The sequence below is a fragment of the Numenius arquata genome, chromosome 25 (assembly GCF_964106895.1).
Source record: "Numenius arquata chromosome 25, bNumArq3.hap1.1, whole genome shotgun sequence".
NCBI classification, from domain to species: domain Eukaryota; kingdom Metazoa; phylum Chordata; class Aves; order Charadriiformes; family Scolopacidae; genus Numenius; species Numenius arquata.
The window spans coordinates 6,414,493-6,435,499 of record NC_133600.1 but is presented as its reverse complement, the minus strand read 5'-3'; the positions used below and the strand labels follow the sequence as shown (position 1 = coordinate 6,435,499).

At 39.8% G+C, this 21,007-nt stretch overlaps 1 protein-coding gene across 1 annotated transcript; it reads left to right on the top strand.

Moving 5' to 3' along the window:
• Positions 1 to 168: 168 nt before the first annotated feature.
• On the top strand, positions 169 to 18,686 carry LOC141475332 (scaffold attachment factor B1-like). The gene is made up of 21 exons (XM_074163654.1): positions 169 to 479; positions 1,975 to 2,062; positions 3,235 to 3,299; positions 3,385 to 3,591; positions 4,151 to 4,207; positions 4,771 to 4,798; positions 5,702 to 6,200; positions 6,631 to 6,680; positions 9,648 to 9,745; positions 10,879 to 11,028; positions 11,123 to 11,199; positions 12,136 to 12,275; positions 12,610 to 12,701; positions 13,119 to 13,225; positions 14,410 to 14,703; positions 14,993 to 15,130; positions 15,418 to 15,460; positions 16,879 to 17,000; positions 17,758 to 17,870; positions 17,997 to 18,048; positions 18,321 to 18,686. Exons 1-21 carry the CDS (start codon positions 291 to 293, stop codon positions 18,448 to 18,450), a joined length of 2,739 nt encoding a protein of 912 aa, XP_074019755.1. The 5' UTR covers positions 169 to 290; the 3' UTR covers positions 18,451 to 18,686.
• Positions 18,687 to 21,007: the final 2,321 nt, after the last annotated feature.

Below are 21,007 nucleotides of genomic sequence, written 5' to 3'. Positions count from 1 at the left end.
GTGCTCGGATGCATGCGCGAGCGCTCGCGAGCCGTCGTCATTAGACGCCGTGCGCCTCTGCGCACGAGCTGTCACTCAAGTTTTCTTCCAGGCCCCGCCTTCGCCCTCCCCCCGGCTCGTCGTCGTCCTTCGCTCCGAGTCTGCGCGTAGCGGGTCCCCCCCCCCCCCCCCCTTCCCTTGGCGCGTCTTGGCTTCCCCACCATTTTGTGCTGTGATCGCAAGGTTAGCTGCTTGATTGTGCCGTATTTTCTTGTGTGTTCGGCTTGAGGCAGAATATCGAAGGGGCCTTGATGGCGGAGGGTCAAACAGCGGCCGGGCTGGGGGACTTCACATCCCTTGCTGGGGCCGCGGCTCTCGGCTCAGAACCCGAAACCCGGCGGCTGAGCGAACTGCGAGTAATCGACCTGCGTGCTGAGCTCAAACGCCGTAACCTAGACAGTGGCGGCATCAAGAGCGTTCTCATGGAGCGGCTGAGGAAGGTGAGACGCAAACCCGGGGGAGAGGGGGAGGGGGAGAGTGTCATCCGGGTCCTTTGTCCCCGGCCCGAGGGCGCGTGGCGCATGCGCGCTGGGGATCTAGCCCGGAGTCCTGAGCCGCCGTGCCGAGGGAGGCCTTGAGAGGAGCGCGAGCTGGTCCTTAGTGCGGAGCCGCGCCACCGTGTACATCCGCCGCTTCCCAGCGCTGTTCCCGGCACCAGGCTGCCCCTTGCCTCGGACTGCGGTAGAGCCGTTGCCCTTGCGGGGACCGCTAGCGGTCCCGCTGCCGCACTGCTTGCTGCCACGCTGCCCGCTCGCGCTCCAGCGTGTGGGCACCCGCGCCGTCACCCGCACTTCAGCCGTTCCCTTGGAGCGCTGCTCCGATGTCGCCCCTCGGTGTCCTCGGTCTTTCCCTCGTTCCCGGTCCCTGACGTACGCGCGTTTTTCCCCGATTTCCTCACGCACTCCCCTTTCCCGTATCTCTTCTCTTGCGTCCTCTTTACGCACTTCACCTGACAACGTGTCTCCCACCTCTCTGGAATGTATTTTCACAGACTTCCATGATGCCAGAACAGCATAGTCGGTCCTGACCCTTTTGTAGATTCTAATAGGCCTGCACGTTGAGAAAAAAAAATACGGTCGGATGCGCTTGAAGTTCCTGTAGTGGTCATTCTCAGTTTTATACGGATAAAGTGCTTACCTGCTGAGTAGGGAGCCTCGTTTAAGATCAGGGAACTCTGCTCCTCAATTGTAGCTTGATTTGGCTGTGGGGTTGTGTTATGACACCTTACTATTCAGTATTTCTAATGGCTGATATGGCTGCTTGGCCGTATGACCTGAACTAGGGTGAAGCACTAATGTTTCCATCTGACAAATCCTTAAAAATGCTGTCATCGTTTAACCCTAGTAGGCAGCTAAGTACCACATGGCCACTCACTTGCCACCTTCCCCCAGCGGCTTCGGGGGGAGAACTGGAACAGCAAAAGTGAGAGAAAACATGTGGGTTGAGATAAAGACAATTTAAATTTTTTTTTAAATGGAAGGGGGAAAAAAAACACAACAGAAAGGAGGAAAAAACAACAAGAAAAGCAAGAGGTATAAAAGAAAACGATTAAACGTCATCAACCAACCAATGCTGAGCCAGTCCTCAAGGTAATGGCAGCCCCACCAACTTCCACTCCTGCAAGTTCTGTTGCTGAGCAGGACATCGTACGGTCTGGAATGTCCCTTTGGTCAGTCGGGGTCAGCTGTTCTGGCTGTGTCCCCTCCCAAGGCCTTGTGCCCCCGTCCCAGCCTGCTCGCTGGGGTGAGGAGCAGAAAGGGCCTTGATGCTGTGTAAGCACTCCTTAGCAATAACTAAAACATTCCTGTATTATCAACAGCACAAGTTCAAAATATAGCCTCATACAAGCCACTGAATAAATTTATCGCATCCAAAACCAGTACAAATGCACACCAACAAACAATACAATAGATGTCATGCTGCTGTCTCCAATAGGCCATTGAGGAGGAAGGAGGAGATCCTGATGAAATTCCTGTGGCCTCAGAACTGACCAACAAGAGGATGCCAAAAAGAACTAGCAAAGGTATGGAGTCTAGATGAATACAGTTCCATTGTTTCCATTTAGCTAGAACTTAATATACAATGTTGATTTCTTACATTTCATTAGTTTAATTAAAAAAAAAAAAAAAAAAGGGGGGGGCTTTTTCCCTTATGGAAAATGGTAAAACTGTGTTGCAATAGTGATCAATAACAAATTTAAATGATAAACGATAACACCTAACTTTACTTCTGTGAGAAGTCTTGAAGCCTGTAGATGAGTCTGTAAGTTGCAGGTGTTTCTGTACTTGTGACCATGGGTGCAGAATTGTGTCAGGGACAAAACGAGCAGCTGCAGCTTAAGGTCCTGTGGAAACCTCTGCCAATGTATATTAAGGTGACTGCACAACACCCCGGGTACTAATTTCCTTGCTGTAACTGTATTTTTGTAGAAGCCCTTGAACCTGCATAACTGGGATATATTTTTAGATGCCAGAAATTACAGTGGAAATAATTAGAACCATTGTTGCACAATGTAGAATAATGGTGGGCACAACAAACTAACTTTTGTTAGTGTCGTATTTCATTTTATAACTGTTGTTTTGAAAACAAACTGTCCTGAAATAGCTCATTATGATTTTGCTTCAAAAATATTAAATACTGCATTGGGCATGTTACATGTGGTTTACTTGAATTGTTCATAGCCGGTTCTTAAAAAATACTTTCTGAAACTCGCTTTTAAGCTGCTTCCTTTAAGATAATGGGGTAAAAATACAGAAAGAAGAGTTGTTTTGAACAGCAATACAAGTTTGCTGGTGACAGACACGTGATCTGTGTGTCCAAGATCTTAAAAGTAAAGACTAATTTTAAATCAGTTTAATTATTTAAATTGTAGGGGGGGGGGTTGTAACAGTGATATATGTTTCCTTTAAATGGAACACCTTCTCGGACAGTGTTGTCTTTTTAGGTAATTGGAATGTTGCAGAATGAGAGGAGTGTAGCTGTTGAAAAATGTACTGTGCTGCTTTTAGTTCACGCTGATGCCGTTGGCTTGCATCAAGTGGCAGGTCATCCTGATTATATCCAGAAAGACCTGGACTTCTGAATCAGGGTCTTAATGATCATTTGTTGAAAAAAGCCTCACTGATTAATAGATAATTCAGTGAAGAGTAGATGCGTTACAAAGTGTAGTGCTCACTTCAGTGATACTCTTCTTAGGAAGAAAACCAGAAGAAGAAGGTGTTGAAGACAATGGACTAGAAGAAAACTCTAGAGATGGGCAGGTAAGAGAAATAGTGATTGCTGTTCATAAGAATGTGCATCATTTAACCTGCAGTAAGTACACATTTACCCTTTTACGTTCTATAGGAGGATATCGAAGCAAGTCTGGATACCTTGCAAGATATTGACATGATGGATATTAGTGTGTTAGATGAAGCTGAAATAGATAACGGCAGTGCTGTAGACTGTGGAGAAGACTATAGTCCTGTTAATATTCTTGATTCTCTGTCTGATAATAAAGAAAGTGTTGAAGCAGAAATGAAAGAACTTCCAGATCAGCTAACAGAAAATGAGGTGAGTAGAGGTCTTCGTAAATTTTTCAGGAAGTGTTTAGTAAGTATAACGGGCACATGAACAAGTTACTTCATTGTAATAGAACATAAGACATGACTGTGATATGGATTCTATTTACTGTTACCAGCTCTCCTGTCCTGCTGTTTAAGTGGTAAATGTTCTTGGACCTATCAGAGGCTTGAAATGTTCACAGTAGATGGGTGAATTTGAAAGTAATGTATTAGTTTTGGTATTCCCTCTTCCCATTTATATGTGTTTAAATGTATAATTGCATATACCCAGCCATCTAGATATTTATATATATGGAGAGAGAGAGAGAAATATGTTTTCAACTCACAGATATTTTGGAAATCTTTTCTGCAGAAATAATGCTCTGGTTTACAGAAATAATGTTGTATAGCTTTCTCATAGAGATTAATAAAACAAGAAAATCTTTATGCATTGTGTATCTCCCTGTTCTGACATTGTCAGGCTTCTGCATCAAAATATGGTATTATTTCTCTGTAAGGTAGCATTACTTTTTGTAAGAAATGCCATAATTCCTTTTTTACTCTTTTAGGAAGATTATGATGAAAACAATTTAGATGCCGCCTCTTCTAATTTAATTGAAATGAAGGTAAATTGAAAATGTAGCTGTGTTTCAGATTCGGTCTGTGCTCATACGACAAAAAAGGAAACGTGACCATAATATGAAATTGTAACAGAATCCAAGACATATGTGATCTTGCTCAGAATAGTCTTGTCAAATGAGAACGCCCTGTGTTTTTCCTTGCTTTTCAGTCAGCTATCAAGACTTCCTCCACTTCTGTGGCAAACAAAAATGGTCTTGTACCGTTGATTTCTTCTTTTCTTCTGCCGCCTATATCAAGTAGTAGCTGGGTTTGGTTGTCACTCTGCAGTTGATGTGGTACAAAAAGATACTTTATCGGTCTCTTTAGCACTCCAAGTTAGATATGAGAACACAGTTGTGGCTGATATTTTAATTACTTTAACGTGCCAGCAAATTAGCTATATAAAATACTCAGTTCCAGTGAATGGTAAAAAAAGAAGTGCCAAATATAGTAGGTGAATTTGTGTAGTTTTCAATCTTAAGATTAGGTGGGGGGTTGCTATTGTTTTGTGTTACAAAATACATCTTATAAAATAAAATTCTCTTTCTGTGTTTATTTTCCCAAACAGAAAATGGAGAAGCTACACTTGGAGCCAGGTACTGTTAAAGAAAAACATATTCCTGTCTTTTCAACTAATACTTTTTAAACCATTAACTATTAAAACCCCAAGCAAGCAAACATAATTTGCATTATTTCTATGATGGACAATCCAGATCATGCAGGGTCATAGAGATTGGAAACCTAATCATATCCCCAGATCTGTGAAGTGATGCTTGTCATCTTTGAAATATTTCCAGTGAAATGAAATGGTTTAAAAACCTGTTAAACTACATAAATGGATTTAGAGAAGTTAATTGCAGTTTAAAAGCTAAAGATTCTACTTGTAAACAGATCTTGTGATATCTCACACACCTTAAGTCTGTTACTAAGTAGAGAGCAGTGAAAGCAGTAAAAAGATATTGTAGGGCATTAAAATGTAAAGATTAGTTACTGGATACAGAAGAAAGAAGAGAGTTTCTTCATGGAAATGTCATACAGATACTTTTCACTTTCTGGACTGCAAACACACTCATGCACCATCAGAAGATGCCCAGTTCTCATGTTGGACTGTCTGCTAAAAGAATTGCACAGAAATTTAAAAATTGAACTCTCAGTACCTTGATACGTTCAGTTAAGCATCTCGGACTCTGGAAGCTAACTAGAGAAGAAACAGAGCTGAATGATTTCATGAAGAATATCAAGGATCAGCCAGAAGGTTTTTGTTAAATCTGTGGGGTCATTTTTCTTCCCTGTTAACATTTTAGGGCTGATTTGGTAGCTTGTCAGACAGCGGTTAGTGGAGTGCTTTTAACACTGTGTACACTAGGGTTTTCCAATCTCTGTGTAGCTTAGAAGTTCTCTTGGTGTTAGTGTGGCAGCCATGCCAGTTCCACATTTGTGATTGCTGTATTTCCCTGGTGATTAAATCTTGTGCCATTCTATTCCTGTTAAATCCGTAGAAAATGAGAAAATACTCGACATTTTGGGGGAAACTTGTAAATCTGAGCCACTTAACGAAGAAACTTCCGAAGCGGAGCAGCCACATGCACAGGAAGCAAGTAACGTGGTGCCAGGCAAGAGGCTAGCAGAGGAAGAGGACACTCTTGCTGCTGCTCAGTTGGAGGAAGATGCTTTAGATTTGGACAGCAAATCGGCAAATTCTATGGCAAGGAAGGAAGCAAAGCGTTTAGTTGTAGCAAAAGGGGAGACAAGTGAACAGACAATAGAGGAAGAGAAACCGGACTCTGAATCTTTAGTAGTAGAGACCCTAAGCGATCAGAGTAGCAAACGCTCCCAAGGCCTGGAAGCCTCTAGTGGGGAAACAGCGGAAAAAGGCGCAGGTCCCGAAGGCAAAGATAGCAAAGAAGATGCCAAGAAAACAGAAGACAAAGCTAATTCTGAGGAATCCCCTGCCACTAAAGAGTCCTCAACCAGTGAGGGCGGTGATCAGAAAAAGAGGTTTGTTTTTTCTCCGTTATAGACCAGATGCTATCTTTTTTTCATTGGTCGTTAAGTGATGCGAGTAAGCTGTTTCCTTCAATTGGCCACCGAGACTGATGAAATTGTAGCCTATTCCTAAAGAATCTGTTTTATTTCTCCATGTGCAGATATTAATTTTTTTTTTAAACACAGAGGGTTTGATTTTTTTCCTTCCTCAACCTTCAAAGGTTGTTTTCTTAAATTACTCTATATTTGTAAATGTCTTCCTAATATAACTGTTTAAGAATCTGACTTCATTATTTCTTGTCAGATTTCTTAAATCAAGTATACAAAGGTGTGTTTTCATTTGCAACATATTTTCTGGTAGGTATTTAATTTTAGCGTTTTTCATAATTTATAGTTAGTCACTGTTCTTTCTGACTTGAATAATGAGGTTTTTTGTCTTTAGCCCTGTTGAGGAGGACAGAGATACAAAGATAATCTCAAAGGATGAAAAAGGTATGTTTCTTTTCAAAAACAGAACTTTTAACGATTGCTTGGATAAATTGTTTCTATATTGGATGCGATATTTCAGTGGAAAAGCGTTGAAATCCATGTAAATATCATAAAATTCACCTCTTGCTATATTTTTTAAATCTAATTATGCAAAAAAATACTATTTTCCTTTTATGCATTTTCTAAGGATAGTTGTGTCGTACCCTTTTGTTTGTATCTTGATCTTCAAAGGTAGACATTAATATGTGGCACTGAAGATGCTTACCAACAGCTGTTAGTGAGTCAGGAGCCTTTCACGATTGTGTTTGCTTTTCTATATGCTTGTGACTCTTCATATTGTCTTCTGTTTTGCTGAAATTATTTAGAATCTTGTATTCACGTATTTAAAAGCCACAGAAACTTACAGCTTAACGTTGTCTTCAAATTGGATTGACATTACTAAATCTTTGTCCATGCAGATCCTATTTATGGTGCAAATGCATGTCATAAGCAAGATCAAAATTTCTTGATCAACAGTGTCAGGTGCCTACTCCTTCTTTTCATCCTACTTCTTGCTTTCCTTTTAATACATCAGGCTGCTGACTCTTTGCAGCTCACCCCACCTCTCCATTCTCTCCTGCCTGACCAGGGCAGAAAACTTAGAACTGACTGTTAACATCCTTCTTACATACTGCAGGCAGGTAGCTTAGCACTGTAAGTGTGGAAGTTCCAGCACTTCCTATAATAGGTAAAAAACTCATTATGAGATTTGTCTACCAACTGGACATGAATAATTTGTTTGGTTGTAATTGGGTTTTACAACAGAGACTGAACTCATTGTCAGCTGCTTTTTCCAAGATCCAAGGTTATACCTGTCTGTGCAAGCTACCGGACGGCTCTGTTGGGGTCTGTTTGCCTCTTGCTTTCACTCTGTAATACCATGCTCTCTTATTCAGAATATTTAAAGGAGTGTTCTGTGCATTCTGTCATTTATCCAAGGACTTAAGTGGGGTATTTTTTGGGCTGGGAAAACTCTTCTTGAAGTTTGCATTCAGAAGAACCTTCAGGAACTTGGGTGTCTGATATCAAACAACCTAGCCCCGGCATACCTTCCTCCAAAGGATGTACTGTATTTCATAATATTTGTTTAAATAATATTCTGGCTTAGTAAACATCACTGGGGAGAGGTAGCTCCTTGACCGTGTAACTCTCTCTGCATGCAGAGCAAGTGGTTGAGCCAGAAGGAAGGTACAGAACTGTGTATGTGTAAGTCAGTTCTGACTCATACGTTGGTATTTCCACACTTGTACAAAGGATGAGTTTTCCATGTTCCATACATTCATTGAGAGCTGTGTTAATAAGAGTGTAGAAAAATTAATTCATGAGCTCATAAATCTGGTAGACTTGGCAGTCGATTTACGGATATCTGAAAGATATCTTCAGTGTTGAGGGTTGGCTGCCACTACCTATATTGTTCTAGTTTCTAAGTTAGAGATTTCATAGTCCCCGTCTTTCTTTGTTTTGGAAGTGCAGTACCATTGCAGGAGCACCTCTTGAAATCTTACGGGAGGGCAAAAACTGGAGATGCTAAGACTGATCAAAGCTTATTCAAAAAGGACATTAATGTAGTCAGCAAAATAGAAGAAAGAAGAAAGTGCTCGTTTTTCTCCTGGATGCTGATGCCAGTGTAACTGTAGGTGGCCATTTTAAAATTATAGAGGAAGCATGTAGAGTAAAAGCATCAAAGCTCATGGCTCAGTTTTTTCGAAACACCAAGACAATTTAGCTCCCTTGTGTTTGCATGCACGACACACCTTTGTCCCTACAGTCCTTGAGACTAGATAGTGACAGGTGTAGACTTAGTCTCCTTTATACAAAAGACCTCTCTGTTTTTAAAAAAAGAGATTGGCACAAATGATTGCATGTTTCCCTAGGAAACTTGTATAAATATTAACAGCAATGTTCTCCATGCGAAGCTCATGTTTGAGACTGACAAAAATTATCAGGAGTTAAGAGATGGAAAGACACTCAAATAAAACAGCATTTTAGAAAGGTTCTGGAAGAAGTCTCCTCAATGAAGGCAGTTCTGAAAAATTCCAGCAGGTAGCTGGACTGAAACCTGCTTAACTCCGTTCATTGAAACCTATGGAACTGAACGCTACCAAGACTGATAGAAGGACAATAAAGTCATTTCGAAGGAGACTGGAAATTATATTGCTGTAGTAGTGCTTCATACTGAAATGCAAACAATAAAACTTGGAGTTCAGCTCCAAGTTAATTCAGCTCCAGTCGCTAGACGTCGGGTTTTCAAGCTTTACAAGGACATAAGCATTTATGAAATTATCTTTCTAGTTGAGATGCCAGATTGGATGGGTGTTCTGTAGTTCCTGCATAGTTAAAGAAAGCTAGGTCTTTTCTGACTTCTGTAACTGAAGTCACAGGCTTCATACCACAACTGTGGAAACTGTGGGCAGAAATAGGAAAGGAATTTTCTTGCTTGCTTTATAGTGAATGTCTTCTCTTGAGAGGTATAGTTAATCTGTATCCCATCATTATTCCTTTTGATTTGGGGAAATAAGGAGGGCAAGGCTTGAGCATATGTGGGTACTAACACAGTTCCTGCACCTCTAGCAGGTCTTCTGCCTTTTCCTCTTAAGTGCAGTTACTTGGTTCTATCCAGGCACGTTCTGAAGAGCCACAGTTGCTTCAGAGATGCCCTAGTCCAGTTTCTTTTTTGAAGAATGATATAACATACTTTTGTTACACCTATTAAAGCTTGTAGTTCCATCCTAATGTTTTTGGACTTGTAATACTACTTGCCTTCAGGAATGTGAATCATCGGGGGAGAATGTTAGGCATTGCATTTAATTTGCTCTATGATTTTAAAAAATGAAAGATTTGTGGAGCTGCTCCTTTTAATTCAGAAGTAGATGTTGAAATAATTAGGATTTTGGGTATGTTTTGGTTTTGTTTGTTTGTTTTCCTCAATAGGTCACAGTGCTAGTTCTGGTAGAAACTTTTGGGTGAGTGGACTGGCTTCCACTACCAGAGCTACAGATCTGAAGAATCTGTTTAGCAGATATGGGAAGGTAAGGGTTTGTTTTGGTGTTTTGTTTTTTTTTTTTTTCCACTTGAAACTGTCTTAATAAGACTTCTTAAGCTCCTGTCACTAAAAATACCCATGAAAGGAATCAAATTATCAAATATTATGGGATATCAAGGAAAAAATTGCTGATGTTCACACTGAATTACTGCTTTTTTATTCTCTCACTTCCAAACAAAAATAAAAGTTTCAGTTACAGTCCTTTATGAAACAGTCAATGACTGTTTGCGCATACTTCTGTCTCCTGTGCTGTAGTATAGTATCTTCACCCATTGGAAATTGTGAATTTAACATGGTTTATTAAAGACTTCCTTAGGCCTAAGTAAAACATGCAGTAAATGTTGAAGCATAATTATTGGGAATAAAATTACTGTTATTTTCTTTGGAGTATTAGCAGAGGCAAAGCTTCCTAGAAGTAGATGCACATCTGCAATAAATCAAATGCTCAAAAGTATGTTCTTTGTTCAGCTGTGGTTTACAATATGACACCTCTGAGAAATATGGTTGATTTCTGTAATGCAAAGTGAGCTGTATTGAATATAGGAGCATAAGTAAGCAACATTTATGAAAACAGTGGTTTATGTGGGCTTTTTCAAGTTACATTTTTTGGGGAAGCTTTCTGTTTCTTAAACAACATTGCAGGTAGCATTGTAAGTTTGTCTCATAGCAGAAATGAAACATGACATGAAAACGTTTCATGACATGAAAACATTTTTTCCAAGAGGAGATGGGACTTAGCGGTTGAGCTAGCATTTGCATGTGGGTAGAAATTGGCTACAAGTATTTATTAGGTTTTTAATCCCTGTATCCTTAAGAAAATTATGTTGGTGATGTAAAGTTAGTATCTTTTTCTTTTTTTTTTTTTAATGGGCTTTCTTCAGAACAGAATTCAAGTCTTTGGCTCCCATCTATTGATACAGCTTTTGCAGCATTGCATTGGCAACAGAAGCATGATTGACTCCAGGCAGTGCTCCTTTTGTATTTGTTAATCTCTTAAAAAAAGAATTTTCCTGAATGGTGGTGGGCAGGAATAAAACAGTAGAAACGGAGCTTGCACTTCTTGCTGTTCAATGGGAGGCACTTGTTACAGTCAGTGTAATGCCTTTTTCTTTTGGAAAGGTGGTCGGTGCAAAAGTGGTCACCAATGCTCGCAGTCCTGGTGCTCGCTGTTATGGCTTTGTTACGATGTCTACAGCCGAGGAAGCCACAAAGTGTATTACTCACCTGCACAAAACAGAGTTACATGGGAAAATAATTTCTGTAGAAAAAGTGAGTACTGATCCTCAAAGATAGCCCATTATCATCAGATTGTACAATGATTGAGACCACATTCTCAGCTGATAATGTGCAAAATATATTTCAGGCAAAAAATGAACCTGCTGGGAAGAAGCCAAGTGAAAAAAAAGAGAATGAAGCAAAGAAAGAAACAGTCAGTGAGAGGTACTGAGAATTTTTAATTCTCTGTCCAAAGGCATTTTCCTGTTCTTCAGTCTACGTTGACTTGTCAGGAAGAACAAAGTTACAATAAGAATTTCTGTGGCAAACATTCAGAAAGAGCAATAAATGCATTTTTCCATCTTTTACTACAAAATAAACTTCTGCTGATGCTCAGTGCCTAACTTAGCACATTTCTGTTACGTGCTTTAAGGTAGGCATTGGAAAGTTGCATTTTCAAGCATACCTTTAAATTTAGCTACATTTGTGTTTCAGTAAGGATTGCAGTGCTTTCACGTCATAAATCTATAGGAAGGGCCATTTGAGAATTTTCATCAGCATTTCACTATTTCTTTGTTAAATTTCTCATTCAAATAGGGCTTCCTCAGATTGTTGCAGTCACAAACAGTTAAAAATCAGTTGTCCAAGATCCTGTTTCCAGAATGTGTTCCTCTTCAGCACTGTGCTTTTTCTCTCTAGCGTTACTGAAAGTAGCTGAAAAAGACACTAAGAGAGTGAATAAGTCACTAAGTCCCTTTGCTTTAATTATCTTCTTGAGGCATAACTCCTATTAAATGCTATTTGCTAAGAAGTTTTTGCCTTTATTTCATCTAGTTGCCCAACAAAAATGGTTTACATTGACACTTCATAACCGTAATGTTGTATAAGAAATTTTGTGGGCATTAAGCACATTGGTGGGTGTGCATTTTTCCTTTTGCTTCCAGTTGAGATCCCTGAATCGTGGCCAAGTTTTTATGACAACTACACAGTATTGTCTGATTATCTTATTATGTAGGAAGTTGTAAAATGCCATCTTTGGAATCTAATTATGATTGTAATCACATCAGAATTCTACTGTGTTACTGTGTTGCTAACATTCTCCTTTAATTTTCTTTTCTCTTACTCTGTATTAGTCTAATCTGTATCAATATCTATCTATAGACCAGGCAGTGTTAAAAGGGATGAGAAATCTGACCAAAAAGATGATCCTAAAAAGACAGAAGACAAAGATGAAAAGGAAAAAAAAGATAAAGATGAACTGAAGTCTGGTTCATCAGATCAACCTAAAACTATTAAGTCAGGTAATTTGGCTATTCTTTTTTTCATAGAGTAAAAGTTATGGTGAAGCATGAATAAGTAGTTGTAGCTAGTTCTTTCCAAAGGGCTACCAATATTCTGGAATTATTTCTAATTTTTAATTGGAAATCCAGAAGGTATAAAGAGGCGGGGGTGGAAGTGTTTGACATTGTGTCATCTTTAACTGCACTGTTGAAAAAAAATTGTTTTTGAAGAGAGGTTTAAATGCCCATTTTCACATTTTAGAGAACATAACTTCAGGCGTAGCAATGAGTGCTGTAGGTTATGAAGTTTGATTGGTTTTTCAATCTCTTTCCCCTCAACCTCTGATTCATTTAGGAAGTAAAGGAACAGAGAGAACAGTAGTAATGGATAAATGCAAAGGAGAACCTGTTATTAGTGTGAAAACCTCAACGGCATCAAAAGACAGAGTAAGTAATATTTCTGCATGGGGAACATTATGTGTCAGTTTTCCTTAGAAACAAATACTACATCCTGCCAAGCTACATGTAACCCATGCTTGTTTTACCGATTTGTCCAGTTAGAGTTTCTATAACGTGGATTTAGATCTTAATTACTAAAATACCTTTGATATGGCTGATAAGATATTCAGCAATGAAATCCTGCCAAACAAATGTGGGAAGGTAAGTATTACTGTGTTAATATATGGTGTGTCTGTAATGTTTAAAAAAAACCAGCTTTTTTTAAAAATGCGGGGACCAAGCTTTGAGATATGATATGTATGAATGAAAACAGAGCTTAGAGTATTGTTTGTGATAGTTGTCCTTTTATAAACATATTTTATAAATGTACTCCATTGAGTTTCTCTACTTCAATATTAAATGCAGAGCATTAAGAGCCAGGATCGCAAATCAGAGAGCAGAGAGAGACAAGGCATTGTGCCATTTGACAAAATTAAAGCACAGCGAAAAATGAGGGAGGCAGAGCAGCGCCGGTAAGAGCAACAGTGAAATTGTTTGTTTGGTTTGGTTTTTTTTTTCCTAGAATGAATGTAATTTTATTTTGATTAAAATGACTAAGAGATAAAGAGAAGTTTGATTTGTTTGGTTTTTTTTAACTTGTAATTTGTTATATATTTGTGGGTCACATATCTGTTGAATTGGGAAAGCTCCAATTACTGACTCTGTTAATACTAAGCTTGAAATTGTGTTTGGGAAAAAATTGTAGTTTGTTTTTTGTTCTTTTTCCATTTTGTAGATGTTGCGGTTTAGATTGATTTAAGTATGCTGCTCTCCTTAGCTGAGCATGTATTATAGTAGAGGTGAGATGGTAATTCTAAACTTGCCACATTAAAATATACAGGGAAGGACCAGGAGAAAAGTTGTCTTTGTCAGAATAAGACCTCATCTCTCTTGTCATAGCATTTGAAGTTTCCATAGCATTTGAAATAAAACAAGATGAGTATTTTGTATTTAAATACATTGTGTCTACAGAGAAATTGGGGGATTTTCCAACAACCCTTCAAAGTTTCCACATTGTATCTTTTTAGTTAGGAGCCTAATTCAGGTATTTAATTATTTTTGGTGGAGTTTATTTCTGTTTTCATGATGTTTAATAAAGGTGGTAATGGCCATCTGTCAAATTCCTTGCTAAAACTGTGACCTGAATTCCATGTTACAACATTTTTCACACATTACAAAACTTTATTACTTACCTAAAATTGAATTGGATGGGGGTAAAATGCTTTCATCATTCTTACTGGAGAGGAAAAAGTTTCCCTCTCATAGGTAGATTTCTGAGCCTTAGTGAGTCATATTATCCAGCATACCATTCTGGCTTCTTTAGAGTTGGGTGTTTTGAGTAGAAAGAATGAGCTTGGGGCATTTGGATTCAAATTCTCCTGACTATAGGACTATTTGCCCCCACAAGTGGGTTTTGTGGGACTAATATGATCGGTCTAAATACAAGTAACTCCTGTGTACAGTGTCTTCCCTCCATGCTCTCCTTTCCCCCCACCCCCCCCCCGGTGTAATTTCAAGGAGCTGACACAAGCTTGCAGTCACTGTGGTTTAAATTTTTAATACTTCCCTTTCTTTTTTTTTCCCCTTTTTTTCCCTTTTTAACTTCCTACATTTGTTGAAGTATTAGATCTGTAACCTTTTATTTCTGTTAAAATAGCACACGTGAGCGTCGGGAGAGGCAGCAGCACCTGCAGACTATCCGGGAACGAGAGGAAAGGGAGAGGCTTGAGATTGCTCGTGAGAGACTGGAAATTGAAAGGCAACGCCTTGAACGAGAACGGATGGAAAGAGAAAGACTGGAAAGAGAAAGAATGCATATAGAGCACGAAAGGAGACGAGAACAAGATCGCATTCAGCGAGAAAGAGAAGAGCTGCGACGCCAGCATGAGCAGCTGCGCTATGAACAAGAACGTCGGTCTGCAATGAGAAGACCATATGACATAGATGGCAGGTAAAGCCAGCAGATACAAGTGATGCAAGTGGAAAACATTGCTGCCAAGTTCTGTCTCATCAGCCTGTGCTATAAAAAGCTACCTGTATGTTCTCAGCTTCCATTAATCAGCAGTTGTTAATTGCATTGAAATGATCATGTTTAATAACCCCAGTCGAACTATTCTCCCTGAGGCTTTTCAACTCCCTTTTGAACTTAATTATGCTTCTTCTGGTTTGCACAGTTTGGAAGGAGGGAACATTATCAAAAGTCATTATCTTGACTAAAATGAGTACGTTCTTTCTTTCAGGAGAGATGATCCATACTGGCCAGAGGCAAAACGAATGGCAATGAATGATAGGTACCACTCAGATTTCAGTCGCCAGGATCGCTTCCATGACTTTGATCACAGGGATCGTGGCCGTTACCAAGACCATTCAATAGACAGGTTGGTGTCACACATTTGTAGGATTCTGAAAAAAATCTAAATAACACTGTATGCACCTAGGATTCTGGTTTATACCTTAGGCTATAGGCTGGTTTATACCTAACTGGCTTTTCCAGGAATCCAAAATGTATCATGGTTTCTATACATTCCAGCTGTTTTTGCCTTTTGTAGATAATGTTGGCACTACATGGAAGCAGGATTTTTCATCTATGTTGTTACGTAGGTGGATTTTTATAGACTACTGCATGTTTTACTACCATGGTCTGATTTTAATTGTCTGTTTGTAGGAGAGATGGATCAAGGACAATGATGGGAGATCGAGATGGACAAGTGAGTTGCTTTATAAAGCTACAGAAACAACTTCTTAAAACCTGGTTTTCTATTGTATGTGTCAGATTAAATTTCAGTAGTTAAGAATTAAATGATATCTCCCAAAATGTGTATCAATAACCAGATCGTCTTGTTTTCTTTAATAAGATGAAATTTAGTTCAAAGACTTGCTTATTATAAAAGTTAGATACAGTTATTCTGATACAAATCAAACAAAACAAGTTAATTGGGTCAAAAAGATAGAGTATTCCAAAACATGGTGTAGAAAAGGGAAAGGTATAAAGTACCCATAAAATTCGCTTGATGAGGTTGCATGGAAATAAGAGCAAAAGTAGTAGAGACATTTGTGTGTTTTTGAGGGCCGAGGGGAAGGACCTTCAGGGCACATTCAAGCACTGAAGAGTTAATTTTGTGGAGTCAAGGAATCCTCAAGTGCGCTCTGCTGATGGCTAAGCTGTGAGACTTGGAGGAACCTGGATAGGCTGGAAAATTGGGCACGGGGGAGTATCATTCAATTCAACAATGGGAAATGCAAAGTCCAGCTCCCTGGAAGGAATAATCCTATACAGCTGTATGTGCTTGGGACCAACCAGATGTAAAGCAGTTTTGCAGGGAAGGACCTTGGAGTCATGGTGGACAACAAGCTGACCATGAGTCAGCATTGCACCCTCCTGGCAAAGAAGGTCAGTATCATCCTGGGCTGTGTTAGGAATAGTGTTGCAAGAAGGTCAAGGGAGGTGATCCTTCCTCTTTACGCGGCACTCATCTGACATACTGTCCAGTGCTGGGCTCCTTAGTACAAGAAAGATAAGACCTTACTGGAGTAAGTGCAGCACAGAGGCACAAAGATGATTAAAGGCCTGGGGCATCTTTTGTATGAGGAGAGGTTGAGAGAGCTAGGACCATTCAGCCTGAAGAAGAGAAGGCTCAGGGGTTATCTTTTTAATGTGCATTCATACCTCACGGGAGAAGAGGTATGGAGAAGATGGAGCCAGGCTCTACTCAGTAGTGGCCACTGACAGGACAAGAGTCAGTGAGCACAAACTGAAACACACAAAATTCCATCTGAAGACAAAACAAACCACCTTTTTTGTTGTTTGGGGTTTTTTTGGTGTTGGGTCGTTTTGGGGGGGGTTTTTTGGTTGTTTTTTTTTAACTGTGAAGGTGGTCAGATATTGGAACAGGTTGCATCAGGAAGCTGTGAAGTCTCCAGCTGTGAAGGTACCCAAAACCTGACAGGAGGCTGTTCTGGACAGCTCTGCTCTTGCTGACCCTGCTTGAGCAGGGGGTTGGACTAGATGGTCTCAGGAAGCCCCTTCCATCCTAAAAGATTCTGAGATTGAGTAATTACAGCTAAGCAACTTTGAACAATTAAGAGTCTGTTTTGGGCAGTCCTGTAAGCATTCTTTGCCTTTTAGCATTATCCAGATGAGCGCCATGGAGGACCAGACCGTCATTCACGAGACTCTCGGGAAAGTTGGGGTAGCTATGGATCTGACAGAAGAATGAGTGAAAGTAGAGGGATACCCCCACAGTCACGGTTAGTACGCCTAACTGAAAATATTTTTTTCATGTGCATCTAAGGACTATTCCCATTTGTGAAAGTGGGATGCAGTTTTTTGGAAGTATAATTCCTTTTTTCCAACCTTCACCCCCGAGTCTATTCTTTCTTGGATGGACTACAAATGAGTAGCTCTTTCAGCTTGCCTTGTGCACCAAAGCATGCATCTTGGCATGAATTTTTTTTTTTTTTTAATAACTTCACAACTGGAATGTTTCATGTCTTCAATTAATTTTACCTAACACTACTATCAAAGCTTGATATTTTCAGGGTAGTGGTTCTTCCCCAGTTTGTAGTTATTGGAAGCACCGTCCTGTCAGCCCTTTGAAAGGAAAGCAAGTTAATAAAATGCTTACAGACTGGGGGAGGATGGGGTGTGTTTTGAGGTTTGTGTTGTGTTTTTGTTTTGTAATAAGTCCTATGTATAAGCCAGCCTACAGAAAACACCAAAAATAAATAGACTGGTCAAAACAACAGGCTAGGATGTCAGAGTAAACTGGGACATCAATGCAGCATAAACCAGATTAAGAAAATCTTTTTTTTTTTTTTGTCATCTTAGTTGGATTGAACAGAAGGTTTATTACTGTGTTATTACTTGACAGATAGCAATATAAATACAAGATTTGCATGCACCTTGCATGCATGTTTCAGTTTGTTTGTGACTTAGTTGCTTTACCTGAATCTATTTTGTGTGCCCTGGCTAACGTGAAAAGGTACGAATTTCATACTTTTGCAGGGATGGGCGTGACTGGGGAGATCATGGTCGAAAGTTTGAGGGACATCAAGATCGTTCATGGCAGAGCAGTGTGGATGGAGGAATGATAGGACGGGATCATGAGAGGTGGCAAGGTATGCTTCTTGCACAACAGCTCATGAGTTGTGCTACCTAAAGCAGAAAATACAGGCCTTATTACCCTTGGAGATGAAGTAAAACTATTAGTGTGGATATAAAGGAAGTATTCAAACTTTTTTTAGGTGGAGGCAGAGGCAGACCTGGCCACGTGATGCATCGTGGAGGCATGTCAGGGTAAGAACTTTAGAAAGAGCAAAGTGTTAGTTTCCCTTTTAAGGGGCATCTCTTCTATTTAAATTGGCCAAAGAGACATTTTATGGGAGCATCAGTTAATCTCATTTGTTATTTATATGTCAAGGAATAATAAAATATTCCTATGGTTTTTTATGTAGTACATCTTACTGAAGAGTGAAAAATCAGACAGAAAATTTTAAAAGAACACCCATTATATCGACCTGACTACCAGAGTCACAAGGGAAAACGAAAATGTCTGAATCATTTTCTAGGCGCGGAGGTTTCATGCAAGGTGGCAACCAAAGTCAGATGATGCATGGAGGAGGAATGCAAGGAGAAGGATTTGCTGGCCAGGAGAGGACAAACAGACCTAATGATCCTCGTTTCAACCGTCGCTACTGAATGTCTTTTTAATTTTTAATGCAAGGTGGCAACTGAAATGAATCTTACTACCCAGGGTTACTATTAATTGTAACTTATGGGCCACTGTAAGTGTAATTTTTTTTTTAAACTGCTGCCATATTATGTCACTCGATCCAGTGTGAACTCATTTGTTTTGTAATGTGTTGTTCATATCCCATTAAAATGTTTGTTAATGAAGCATTCCATTTTCCATAAATAAAAGCCAGTTTACAGTTACTTGCTTTGTTTTAGCGGTCCGTTGTTTCAGCTATATGTTAAACTTTCTATTTCAGCTATATGTTGAACTTTCTTTCAAAGATGAAGTGTCAAAATGCCTTACAGGTGTCCCTTTTTACTTTCAGTAACTGACAGCTCCCAGAAATACAGAAATACTGTGTTCCTTCAGATGTGTCAAAATTAACTAGCATACATGCCAGCATGAGAGAATGTCAGTACGTTACAGTTGTCAGTCTGAACACCCTGCCGCTGCAAAACTGACCTGGGATCCTGTAGGACACAAGTGGTGACAAATTTTTTTCATCTTCTGTTAGTAGGTACTGTGCAACATAATAGTCTTCACTCTATGAAAAAGGCTACATACTGAGTTACCAGCACAGCTTCTCTAAGAGAAAATGCACAGGTACTTGTGAAAATACTGACTTTTTCAAGTGCAAGTCAGAATCACTTGTTTAGCTTATGATAGATCAGAGTAGTCCAAAGCTCCACCAGTTTTAGGCCAGTAATTTTACCTAGGAATCCACAATTTCCTTGAAGTAGATTAGAAAGCTGTTGGTTGTGCTTTGGCATCATTTTAAGAATGTGTCAAGAGCTAACATCGATATTGATGCAAATGACCTGTCACTTTGTCATATCCAAATTATAATTTGTCTTTGTGCAGTCATCTCTGGAGCACGTCCTTGGTGTTACCCACCAAAGATGGCTTTTGTGATGCCAAGAGGAAAAAGTCCTGTTTTTCCATCTTCAGAGATTTTTTTCCTCAGTTGCCTAGAGATTTTTTTTTTCGTTCATTTCCTACAGCCTGCATTGTTACGGAAAGTAATGGGTATTTTCATCAGGATTGAGACTTCCCACACTGGAGGAGGATTCCTGTGGACAAACTATCTAAATTCTAAAAAGTTGCTGTGATAGCAGTAAGTAGTTGCCTGAGGCTGTGTGGATCACAGAGACATCAACCCCAGTGTAAAAGTTAGTTTTTGTTTTAATGTTGAAGCTAAGGTCCAGAAAGACTTGAGTCACTTGTTCTAGAACACAAACCAGGACTGCAAAGAGAAAGGATAGATTTCCAGAATGCTACACTTAATAGCATCTAACTAAAAATTCTGTGGGTCTGGCTAGAATCCAGCATCTCCATGCTTTTAACCCTTTAGACATTCAGTTCTGATACAGAGAAAGAAAAAGAGTGGTGATACGACCAGACCTGCTCTGATCATCAACCAGTAAGCATGAGGACAAGTGAATGACTCCCCTGAGATAAAGCTTATGGCTGTCCCTATTATTGTATCTGGACCTTCTCTGCAGAAGTTGCATAGGAACGAGAAGCTCCATCACAACTGACTTGTCCATTTGTAGCTTTAAGGAAAGCATCTTTCCTTGTCCTCAGCAGGTATGTAGCAGCCCAACAGGGGTTATGAGATTTCCCCTCCAGCCAGGGCAACACCACACAGTCATTTATAAGCTTGAGGAACATTGCTGTCTCCTGGAATGCTATTTAAGGAGTCTGGAGAAGTCAAAAAAGTCATGCCTGTGATCCAGACCATTGCATCAACAACCTATGGAGAGATTGATGCCAAAGGGATAGTATTTTATCATCTGGGGAGACAATTACTCTAATAAAAAAAAATACTTTTTGACCACCGCGGAGGGGGGGGAGGGAGGGAACAAAACCAACCAACCAATCAATCAAACTGGAGCTGCTTCTTATCTCATTATGAAGTTTACTGCATCTGAAAATTATATTTACTTTAAGATGAAGGCTTTTTTCCCCTCCAGGTCTTTAACTGAACTGCATTTCCCTCTATTTCTGCTAGATGGCTACACTGACTACACGCATGTTTCTGACATGGCAGCAGCTGATCTCTCGATCCTTAACACCAGTCAGCGGCTCTGATACCTGTCCGGTCTATTAAATCCAGTGCACGGAAATGACTGGACAAATTCTGGGATTTGTATTGTGGGTTTTCAGTTTTGCTTTGGTTTAGTTTGGGTTTTTGTCCGGTGCAAAAATTTCTACGGACTATGAAAAAAAAAAAAATCCACACAGCATAGGTAGAGACAAAGCTAAACAACTGCCTTCTGTTCCCCAATTTCAAATAAACTCAGGATGGAGGCAATGTGATGCAACTTTAGCAGAACCTCGGAATGTCCGCTACTGGTGTAAGCAGGTTGCACCTCTGTGGTTAATTACTGCTGTAACACGTAAAACAAATCTACTGATTAACTCAGGTTTGCATAGGACAGAAATTGGGCTCGCACAGGGCATTTTTTCTCAAACAGCAAATGTGCTTTCCCTGATTTTAAGGAATCCTCATTTATTGAA

Coding starts and splice junctions, on each gene's coding strand:
- LOC141475332 (XM_074163654.1), top strand. CDS start 291: ATGGCGGAGGGTCAAACAGCGGCCGGGCTGGGGGACTTCACATCCCTT. Junction 4,208..4,770: donor CTAATTTAATTGAAATGAAG/GTAAATTGAAAA, acceptor TTTCCCAAACAG/AAAATGGAGAAGCTACACTT. Junction 17,871..17,996: donor GGATCATGAGAGGTGGCAAG/GTATGCTTCTTG, acceptor AACTTTTTTTAG/GTGGAGGCAGAGGCAGACCT.